At 36.2% G+C, this 12,069-nt stretch overlaps 1 protein-coding gene across 4 annotated transcripts in view; it reads right to left on the bottom strand.

Annotated features, from left to right (window-relative positions):
• The window catches only part of LOC131075368 (probable serine/threonine-protein kinase At1g54610), a 61,660-nt gene that overhangs the window by 29,390 nt on the left and 20,201 nt on the right, over positions 1-12,069 (bottom strand). For all 4 annotated transcript variants that reach the window (XM_059216621.1, XM_058012198.2, XM_058012197.2 and 1 more), the window contains one exon: positions 5,256-5,573. In XM_059216621.1, coding sequence (XP_059072604.1) covers positions 5,256-5,573 — 318 coding nt within the window. The remainder of the gene's footprint in view (positions 1-5,255; positions 5,574-12,069) is intronic.

Below are 12,069 nucleotides of genomic sequence, written 5' to 3'. Positions count from 1 at the left end.
TTGCAACTCTGCAGATTTACACACATGGACTTCTCGACAAGCTTCCAACATATGTTGGACATCATCTGGATACCAGTACTTCACATGTCAGAGCTGGTAGATCAGTTAAGCAGCACTTCTCTCAGCACCCCATTACTACTCAGATTCCCCTGCCTGCTCTCTCTTAGCATCATGCCTCTGCTCCTTCCTATCAGCATGACTCAGCCCCATTCCACCAATATGGGTATACTGCTCATTAAATGTCACCCAGACTAAAGGGGCAGATTCGTATTACAAACCTCTTTCCTACTACAGGAGCTACACCGGCCTTAAGTGTTAGCAGAGTTTCTAGAGTAAGTACTTTGATTCCTCCTAAGCCATCCAAGCATAGCCTTCCGACCTTGGATACTCCCCAGCAAGCATTATCTCTCACAGTGGCTGACAATGGCTCAGATAATTCCTCTATTTCAGATGCAGACAGAGATATTCAATGAGATTTTCTTCCAGTCTTCACTGGCACATGTTTTGTGGTTCTTATTTGCCCATCATTGCTTTTTGTTAGCTGCACACTGTTTTACTTTATCTTATGCACTTTTATTATTTTGATTATAGGGCTCTCTCCTAGAACTTTCTATCGTTAACTGATGTAACCTCTAGTCCCATTGACCTATTCTTGGTCATCTATGGACATTAATGTAATTCCTTCTTTCTTTCTAGAGGATTTTGCATAGCATGCATAGGGTCCAATCATGCAAAATCATTTGGTATTTTCAGCTGGCATTCTCCTGTAAAAACATTTCAAATTATATAATGGAATATCACATGGGAAAAAATCATCCAAAGGGCACTACTCTATAAGGATGTGTACCTCATATATTAAAAAGTGTTGCCTTGGTTGATCTTTGGTGATGTTAACTTGATGAATGTATCTATAAATGAAAAAAAATCATATTTGGTAACAATTTCTAAGAATTTTTCTGTTAGGAATTTGCAAATGCACCCTACTCTGTTATTCTTTTGAAGACTTGATATTTCTTTTCAAAGCCCAATAATTGACTTTTATCATTCTTTTCTCATTTATTTGTGCTATTAAGCTTCTCAAAACATGCTACTTGAGAGGCTATGTTGTGTATGAGGCTAACTTTCACCTTAGAAAATAGATTTCAGGGCCATTTGTTCTGCCAAAGTCACCATGGACTTGCACCCAATCTCATCCCATTTATTGGCATGCCATTGCATTGGGCAGACCACAGTAGGATTCAAGCTTTAAGAAGTGATATGAAGCTCAAGCCCAAACTCAGCAGACAACCACAATGTTTTGACAGTCTTTTCACTTCACAACCACCACCAAGCTAAGCCATTCAATTATTTTAATTTGGTAAAGTTCTATTCAACTTCTACTTTAACCAACAGCTTCATCTTAAATTCATATTTTATAGATATTAACATACATAAAATGCCACAACCACCATTTAGATATGATAACTGATGAGGAGGTAAGGTAGGACTTAGTCTTTTCAAGTTTTAGTGGGCTTTGTTTCAATTATCTTTCCATTCAATCTCTAGGAGCAAATGGCATTCTCCTAAACCTTTCTCCTGTCTCCTCCTCTTTGTTCAACACAGCTTGCACCCTATTATACTGCACATCACTCCTCCTTACCTTCCAAGCTAGAGCATTCAAGTCTGAAATGAGGTCCTCTTGTGTGTCACTAAAAACAAACAAGTTTGGCTGTCCAACTGGCTAGATCTCCTCTCTTCCAGGAATGGGCAACTGTTGAAGAACCATGATTTATGAATCTTTGCTTGCATCTATCAATGTTTCAGGCATGTTGATGTGTTTGATGGTCTACTAAACAGGTTGGCAAAGTCTGATTGACTGTCCTTCACTTGCAGGAGTGTAACTACCCAATTTTGGATACAAGAGTGTTGAGTAACTCAAAGCATTACTAGGTTCTAAAAGTCAATTTTGATCAAATGTTGAAATGTATTGTTGATGAGCCCATAGAAGGTTGTCTCTGGTCATCACTTGTCAACTTTGATGGTTTGAAACAAACTACAACTCTTCCCTCCTTACCGATTTCACCAATTTGCCAAATCAACCTTAAAAAGGCTACTAGAATTAGCCCTAGTTGCTAGTGAAATTTGCTCACCCTGTTAAATCTGCTCAATTTCATGACAAACCCTTTTAGGAATGGTCTAATTATGATGCAACCTCAAAGATTTTTGCTAATCCAAGTGTTGTACGGCCTGTTTGAAGATTTTCCACCATTTAAGTCACTTTTCAAAGGTTTTGAATGGTTTTAGTGAGGGTTTACAATACAAGGGTCTTCTTCAGGTTACTAGTCCCAACCAAATGTTTCAAACTATGCTTTGACATACCACAAATGCTATCAAAGTTCCAAATTTGCCTTATTACAACTTTCTTTTGGTCAAACACTTGTCATACTGCTGCCCTCACACTGAAATAACAGTCCAAATGACTGTAACAGCAGCATTTCCTAGTTTTGCATTTATTTTTTCAACAATATAAAGTCCAAATATGCATGGAGAACATCAAATGAAGAAGCATTATGGATTATGCATGAGTTAGAACCATTTTCAAAGCAAATAAGAACATTGTTTCCTTTTATGACTGTCACCAATGAACCCGCCTTCACTGTTTTTGACAGTCTTTTGACTGTTTGCATATATTTTGCCTTTAGACCTGCAATGAATATGTATTTGGCCTGCACATGGATGTCAATGACAAACTGATACAAAGTATTCAACCTTCTTGAAAGGTCTTACAAGCTTGATCATACAAGATTTTCATAAAATCATGACTGTATTACAAGTTGAAATATTGTGAGTTTCTCCTTGTGGATCCTTATTTAGGTCCATTACAACAATAACCATAGAACATTAGTTACTTGAGAATCAAATACTTTCAAAACACTTCTCCAGATTACAAAATAAATTTCCAATCATTCCATTTGTTCCAAATGAGTGTTGGCAATGGAATTTCTACAAACAGTTAGCAGGAAAACAGTGACTCACTGTTTTGAATCAGATTTTCATAGGGAACTTCACATCCACCCAGGTCATGAAAGGACAAGAATGGTAAGTTCACTTTGTCATTTTCAACTTAAACACTTTTCAATATATCAATGTACAATGCTATGAGAGCAAGGTACAATACAAAACTTTTAAAGAGAACCCAAGCCAAGTTGTTGCCTTCACACACTTGCCATGGGCTTACCAACTCTTATGCATTGCTAGAAAAAGAAAATAGAAGTATGGTACAGTATGTACAGGTGATCCAACAAGTTCCCTCGAAGCCATGGATGAATAAACTTCAAGGAAACTGATTGGACCATAGAGGAACCTCCATTGAGAACTCAAACCAATGCCTTAACACAACCACTCCAAGCAAAAAGTATTCAAATACCAATGAAACTCAAATACAACTACTTAGGTCATTAAATGATGTTCATACACAAAGAGAAACAGTACCAGTACAGCCTGTTTATGGCATGGTACGGACTGTACTTCACAAAGTGCAGAAAACTAATTGAAACTTCACAAAAACAAGAGCAAAAGAGTGTTTTTTTTTCACTTTTTCCAACAAGACCAACCCATACAATGATGGGAACATGGTTTTTATACATGTGCCATCTCATTAAAGCCCTTGTACGGATAGGTACAGGCTGGAACTACCAAAACCACCAAAAACCCCTTTTTTTTACAACTTTTGACAACTTTTTGACAACTTTTGTTGCTCAAAAATTGCATTTTGACTTCCAGTGACTTGGCACTCAATCTAATGACTCAACATCATTTGGAAACACTAAATAAACATGCTCCAATGCCTTTCAAGGCTTTAAAACAACAAAAATGCAAAAATGCTCATTTTGACCCAAATTTGACAATTTTTGGCCTAGTGAGCAAAAATCAAAAATCTTGGAAACTCTTCAACAAAATGAGTTCCAAACCTTATTAAACCACTAGACAAACCTATTAAACCTACTAGAAGCATAAAATAAACACACATGCTTAATATGCAACAAAATTTTATACCTGATGGGTTTTGAGCACTCAGGTGCTCAGGTGCTCCTGCACCAATAACCCATCTCAAGACCATTGAGGATCACACAAGTAGGATGATTGCAAGTACACGAGCATCATGTATTCTGGAAAAGAATCTCAAACTGACTGAGAGATAGATAAAACCTGTCATTTGATTATTTAATATGGTTATGTTCAAATACACCACTTTAATATAAATGCACACATTAGTATAAGGTCATTACAGAAAGATTAGTCTAGTTCTATTTATACCAGATTGCTCCATTCCTTATGTCAGGGATCGTCAGCCTCTAGTACATGATAATACATAAATCTTGTTTGACAGCCCTAAAGAAGCTTATTGATCCTCTTAATTAATCTGAATATGTGCAATGCAGTGCCCATTTTTCAACATGATGAATTCATCACATTCAGCCACTGAAGATATCAAGTGCTCACTGGTTACTGCAGTTGTAGTACAAATGGTGACAGAAAAAGGCATCCTCCCTCACAAACAAGAGCCAGGAACCTTAAAATTCTACTTGTTGCACCAGGTTCAAGGGCTGGATACCTTTCATTACTTACAATCAATACAACAGACAAATGCATCTTACCAATTTCCTGTGATTTTGAGGAACCATCAGTGTGAAATGCTAGGGGAGATGCTAAGAGTAATCATACTTTTCATAGGATTGACCATCAAGCTTCTCTTAGTTCGGAACCCTGGACACCCGGATTATTAAGAACATCATCTGACATCATTTGCTATTTTCTTAACAGAAAACACATATCTATAATAGAACTAGCAGGAAGATGAAATCCTTCATTAAGGAATCTATGCAATTAAAGTCATATGTGAAATGCAATTTCATGGTAATGTAAACATGAAAGACATTTTCAGTGAAATACTAAAAAGGATAGTTGTTATTGATTTAAGTTATGAAAATATCATCATAAAGGCATTTTCAACAAAAAGGATATAGATTATTTATTTTGTCTCTGAAACATATCATCGTAGTATCAACACATAAAAAAGGATTCGTAATCAAATCAACACAAAAACATACATGTTATCACAGGAAATTTTTCAATATTTATATTGGCAGCCCATGTAAGTCATAACCATCCTTTCTTATAACTTGCATATCATATCATATTATATTCATACAATTTATAAAGAATCCAACATGCTCATTCAGGAAAGTCCTTTCTCAAGCAGAGTTATAATTTACCTCTGTGCGTCCAGGCATTATAGGTTTGCCTGCCAACAGTTCTGCCAAAATGCAACCTGCACTCCAAAGATCAACAGTTGCATCATATTCTGTAGCCCCCAACAGAAGCTCTGGAGGCCGATACCAAAGGGTAACAACTCGACTAGTCATGGGCTGCTTTTGATCAGGATTGTAAAATGTAGCCAATCCAAAATCAGCAATCTTTAAGACACCACTGTTGTCAAGAAGCAGATTAGAACCTTTAATATCACGATGCAAGACACCTCGGCTGTGACAATGCTCAAGTCCTGAAAGCAACTGGTGCATATAACATTTTACCTGAAACATGTCAATATCAAACTCATTATAAAGTATAACTCCAGAGAGATTGAAGAGCAAGAAATGAGCTCCAAAGATCAATGCTTCAGTTAATATGTATGATAAACCTAGAAGTATTGGCATATAACACATCATGTTGTTTGCAAATCAAGTACTCTTCTTTCTTCCTTGATGGTTCCATATATGTGCTAATTTACATAAATGATAAATACTAATGAATATGTATGTGCTTCATTATTCAAACGTCATGTATTTATAGTTCACTGCATATGAAGAAAACCATTCTAATCTTACAAAACATTGACATTCAAGTAGATTATTGGGTACTAAAAACCAGTGACAGATTGGAAGTTTTTGAAACCCATAAAGGGCGTTGAAATTATCTTGCTTGTTGACTTCAAGCAGCTCAAAGAAGCCTTTACCAAAAAGCATTGAAACAATACTGCAATTTTAATGCAGCAGTCAGTTTGGTAGATAGTCTAGGTTAGCCATTTTTAACACTATAGATAGAAATGTAGTCAAAGAACCTAACAGATATTCTCTTAGCATGTTGTGTGTTTTCTCAAGTCAAGAAACAACCTAGTTTGAAAATAGGTTTTACGTATGCTACCTATACACTACCTTAAGGTGATGGAGACTGCACCAATTGAACCTAAACCAATACACAATCAAAGGCACCTATTGATTCTTAAGACTTCTGAATTCTTCCTACTTTATGTAATGTTGATAGATTAAAGGCTTCACTCCCAACAGTCTCTCTAAGCAAAGTTTCTTTCTGGAACATCCAAGCATGGTCTCTGCAATTTAAATGAGGAAACTTCTAGCCATCCTTTCCTCCACCATTCCCTTACTAAAGAAGTGTAGTTCTCAACAGACAAATTTCATGCCAGATGATGACTAGAAATTTTTTGTTGACTAGAGATAATGTACATGGCTGCCCAAGTGATTCGATCAAATATTATCCTTTAATAGATTGGTGAGGTTTGGTTTATTTCCAGGCTAGGTCATCTGATCACTAACCTATAGGTTACAAATTTGATTAATGTATAAGGTACAAGCAAAGAAATTGATCCCACGAGAGGGTCTCATATGCCAATTAAAGTTTGGCTTAGGTGTGATATAAAAAGCAACCATTACCTTTACGGTTTACCTACATGTGTGCATTTGTGCGTCTCTGCGTAGGAAGGACCCCTGCTAAAAAGAGAGAATACAGTAATACACATTTAAAAATCATCTTAAATTTGAATATCATCATCTTGCAAGATGCTAATTTCATTCATTTAACATTTCAAAAGTGATAAATACCAATTTGTCATGTCCCCTTTTCAAATTAACATAATTAATAATATTTTTAAGTTGGGACCGCTAATTGCTAATCTTAGGACAACTTAATAATACAATTACAATTAAAGTAAAAGGTGTTTTAAACACTAGTACTAAAATAAAAATATTTTTGAGACCTAAAATAAAAATAAACTTGATATTAAAAAGTTTTTATAAATACTTGGAAGGGAATTTAAGACCCAAGGACCTGATTCGAAAAGATATATCAAGGAAGCACCTACCTTCATTGGAGAATCATTTAAGTTATTCTTTTGCATCCAATTTTCAGATTTGAGCAGTTTGTTCAATCTAGGGCATCAAGAACGAAAAACCCTTACTTTGTTCAATTTTGAGAAGATGAAAACCCTCGTAGATTCCACATTTGAGATAAAGAACAAAACCCATGTTTCCCATTTTGGGTGATTCCATCCAAGTATCACACTTGTGCTGATCTGCTGAGGAGTTGAAGACAATTTCCAGCTTACTACAATGTTGCTACAGTGATTTGTTGACAATTTCATCCTTTGAAGGGTTATATGGAGTCACTACTGTCATTTAATGAAGATTTCAGCATTTTGAGATTTGTATATTGCTGCTACAGTGTCACTACAATGTTTTATCACCAGATCAATATTTTTTTAGTCACCTGATATCACTTTGAGATGCCACTGCACTGAAGAGTCAGATCTAAAACTGTATTGTAGCTTTTGAAGAATGAGTTTATTTGTTTGGAGGCTGTTTTACATCCTTTCTAGCCACCATTTGCAAGGGCAGTTGTATAGTGCTGTCCCCTTGTGGAGAACTTCTTGATCATTTTGAGAAGTGAAATGGTTCAGATTTCAAATCAGATCTATGTGGACTGTTAGAAAATTGATTACAGCTGATTTTCAGTCATTTTCCAGCCATCAACCCCTGCTCACTAGCCGCCATACCGTTGCAGTATTATACCATACCATTTTCAAGTTCATTTATTACTATTCTGATGTTTCCAACGGTTCATAATCAGATTTGTTGAAAATTAGTGATCAGACTAGAAAAGGAACAGTGTTGGAGATCACTATATTCATTTGTGATCTGGATCTAATGCACTTTAATTGCTCTCATTCATTTCCAGCCAAGACTTATAATCAGATTCAGCAGTTAGTGTCAATGTTCTAAGGTTTATTCCAGTTCAGATCTAGTGTGTGTTTGTGTCTTTTGAAGTTGCCTCTTCAAAGTATGGGTCATTACAGTCAAAAGAAAAAGAAGATGATGCAAGACAGAGGTTACTAGCACAAATGTGCCTCTTTAATACACATGACATCAGTTCACCCTACCAACAAATCATGCATTACAGTTTCCAAGCATCTAAGGCACAAAACCCCAGAACTGAGTGCAGAATACGTTGCACAGGACAGACAATCCAACAATGATAAAGTGCACTGGCATTAATTAGTATTTTTACTTTCATAAATGCTAATAAATGTAGGTCAGTGGAAGTTAACATGGTACCATTAAAAATTCAAAAATAAAGAAGGCAAAATAGTTATTTTCATGTAGTAAAGGGATGTTATCTGTAACTGGAAAGGTCTCTATCAATACTTTCATAGGGTTCCACTGTTATCCTTGAATCTCAATTCAATTAAAAAAAGCTGGTCTTTTCTTGTGTTCAGGTCAATATTATATTGCAATAACAAAAAAGGTTTAGAACCATAAGAATAGTGACTTTGCCCATATGATTCTAAAGGGTTTAATTGATCAGATGTATCAGATTGTTAAAGCTGTACTCTGCAAAGGCTAAAGATATAACCATGGAAGAGGACAATTGTACCTACCCCGGTACTACTCTGGCTCAAACACATTAACCATGGACTTTCCCCACAATCAAGACCACTTCTCTTGCTATCCCAATCGCAAAACCTTCAGTAAGTGTTCTGCCTTACGGACCATACATAGTGAAGCTTCTTGGCTTAATATTTTGCATAAAAATATCAATTTCATATATAAAACTTCAAAGTTTTCTGGATTCTAATTTGCATAAGGTCGCAACAAGTTTTAAATGTGAATAAATATGTCTAAGTGTTGCAAATCGGGGCTATTTTTGTATTAGAGCATCTAGAGACCCTATAGGAGTTATTTTCTTGCTCCTAAGAGGTAAAATTTGGTCAATTTGCACATAGTCCCGATGGACCGTTATTTTCCCCCACCAAAATGATGAAAGTCATGATGCAGAATGATAAAATTTGACAAGTTTTTACTTTTACAATGCAAAAAACACCATTGTCTCAATGGAAAACGTTTCTCCCCACAAAATTAAGGTCATAATATTAAGTTGCCCAGATGGAAGACGTTTTTCCATTGAGTTTTGAAGGTAAATTGGACTCTATCCCGATGGAGGGCATTTTTCCACCAAGTTGCAGGAGTTTTGGGGAAAATCCCGATGCATCTGTATTCTCCCATGCAATCGTCCAGATAGACCATGTTTTTCCACCAAAGGCAAAAATGACTAAGTCAAGTGCTATGTTTTTGTCCAAATGAGGTTCGATTTTCCACCAAGCTAGAAAATGAGTGTGACGGAGTTAAGTGTGGACAAATCTACATTATCCTGATGAGGTGCGTTTTTCCACTAGACATATTGGTGAATTTTGATGAATTTTTTGTGTCCAGATGAAGATCGAAATTCCCCTGGGGGCATCATTGATGAATTTTGACATGTTTTGATGAGATTTTGGAGTCCAGATGGACCACATTTTTCCCCCAAAGGCAGATTTGTGGACAAAGTGAATGAATTGATGGATTTTTGTTGTCCAAATGGACATCGATTTTCCCCAAAGTAATATTTTTGGACAAGTTACAATAAAAGGAAGTATACCGGCACCCAGGCCGACAGGAATTTTGTTTATAATATATTTTGTAATTAATTGTAAAATCATTGTAAGCCGACTTGGCAAGCTGTAAAATGACTCATATATGTATGAGATCATTATAGAACATTTTATAAGATAGTAGATAGGCGAAATAAGGCAGACCTAATATGCGAATTATAGGTTAAGGGTTTATGTATGAAGCAGAGCTAAAACCGATACTGGATCTGGCATAGTAGATGCTATTTTGAAGCAGTACAAGACATTGGTTTTGCATAATCCATTTTGTAAGTCAGTGAGACTTCCCATTTTGTAATTGAGCAGTGAGCTCTAGGCACTTGGCCTTCTTGCATGTGCAGTCCCCTATTGTAGCAGTAATATTCTCTTATTGGCCAGTAAGTGAATATTGTGGGTCACAAATCCCACCGAGCTTTTTCCCACACCGGGTTTCCTCGTTAAACTACTGTGTTATGGTGTGCTTTTCATGTGGTTGATATTATCTCTGTTTGTTTACCGTATACAGTATTGATATGCTTTACATGTTTTAAGTTAAGTAAATTATATAACCGGTTAGATACTGATTCACCCCCCCCCCCCTCTCAGTATCTTTGGGAATCCTAACAATTGGTATTAGAGCCTGGTCCTCTATTTTCAGAAGCCTAACAGCTTGAGGAAGATCTTGACACTGGTAGAGATGGAAAACTTGATGAAGCAATTAGAAGCAACTCTCTCAGACTATGATACAGAAAAGTTGAAAAATATCAAACTTGAAGATGATCTAAAGGCTGCACAGGATATTATTCAAGCACTTCAAAAAAATATTACCATTGCAAGAAATAAGAGAAGAGAACTTTGTGAAAAGATGCAAAATGAGAATGATGAAAAGGAAACTCTTAGTGATCTGATGAATAAGCTGAAACAAGAAAACATGACAACAAAGAATGAGATGCAGGATATGACTATGAGATTTTGTAAAGAAATTGAAGATAGAAAGAAGAATGAAGAAGACTTGACTAGAAAACTGAATGATGCTGCAAGTGAAAACACAAGACTTAGTTATGAAAATGATATGTTGAAGACAGATTTGATGCATGCACAAAATGACTCAAATGAACTCATGAGATAAAAAGGTATCTTGGAAAGAGAACCGACTGTTGCAAATCAACACAAGGAAAAATTCAAGAAAAGCTCAGAAGAACTTGGTGACTTGCTGAAAAATCAAAAACCAAATGGTGACACTAATGGCCTTGGCTTTGAAGTTGGTGAAAGCTCCGGTACTGCAAACACACATGATCATAGCAAACCGGTAAGACAACCAAATGCTTATAAATTTAATGGCAAATGCTTTAACTGTAACAAGTATGGTCATACAGCAAATCAGTGTAGATCTAGAAATTATCAGAGCACTAATACACCCACCGGTCAATGCTCCAAATGCAACAAAATTGGTCATAATTCAGAAAATTGCAGAATGAATGTAAGATGTTATGTTTGTGGAAGATTTGGACACTTATCTAATCAGTGTAGAACACAAACCGGCATAGGATATGGGAAAGATATTCAGAAAAACAATGTGACCTGTTATGCTTGCAATAAGATTGGGCATATTGCAAAATTCTGAAGAAGTAAGGCATCACCGGCAAGTAATAATGGTGCTAGTTTGAAAGTAAAGAAAAGGTTGAAGAGGTAAAGCAAGAATTCTCAAAACAATGGATCAGAAAGTCGGATCTAATGTTGATAGGAATAAAGTCGGACCTAATGTTGATAGGAATACTCCACCGGCAGAACAGAGTAACACTCCACCGGCAGGAGACTCTTCATCTAACTAAAGAAAATTCCTTTGAGGGTTTAATAACCAAATGTGAAACATGCTATTATTCCCTCGGTTGATGGTGAGAAGCTGAAATTACTTCTCTACCGGCAGATAAGTTAAGTCATTACTTAACGGGCAAGCATTAAATGTGGTGGTTGGCGAAATTAACATTATAAAACAAGTGTTTTGGCTCCATTTTCATTTCACCGAGCATTCAAATCTTCGAGAGCACGAAAATTCCCGAGCGAAGGCATTTCAAGCAAAGAAGTGAAGCAATTCATCGAGCAATCATTCCTTAAGGCAAATAAAGGTATTTATAACCATGGCTTCTTCATCTGCTCCTGAATTCATTGCAAACCCTACTGTTGTCGAAGTTATTAAACGCCCTAGACCCGTATTCCAGTTAGTTCCTGAAATTGCCAAGAAAGATGATAACATTAGTGCATTTTCTAAAATTCCTAAGGGAGTAGTTTTTGTTGAAGACCCTAGAATGTATATACATTGTCATATAGAGGAA

The sequence above is a fragment of the Cryptomeria japonica genome, chromosome 2 (assembly GCF_030272615.1).
Source record: "Cryptomeria japonica chromosome 2, Sugi_1.0, whole genome shotgun sequence".
Classification (NCBI taxonomy): domain Eukaryota; kingdom Viridiplantae; phylum Streptophyta; class Pinopsida; order Cupressales; family Cupressaceae; genus Cryptomeria; species Cryptomeria japonica.
The sequence above is the reverse complement of the archived record's forward strand: the minus strand, read 5'-3'. Positions and strand labels throughout refer to the sequence as shown.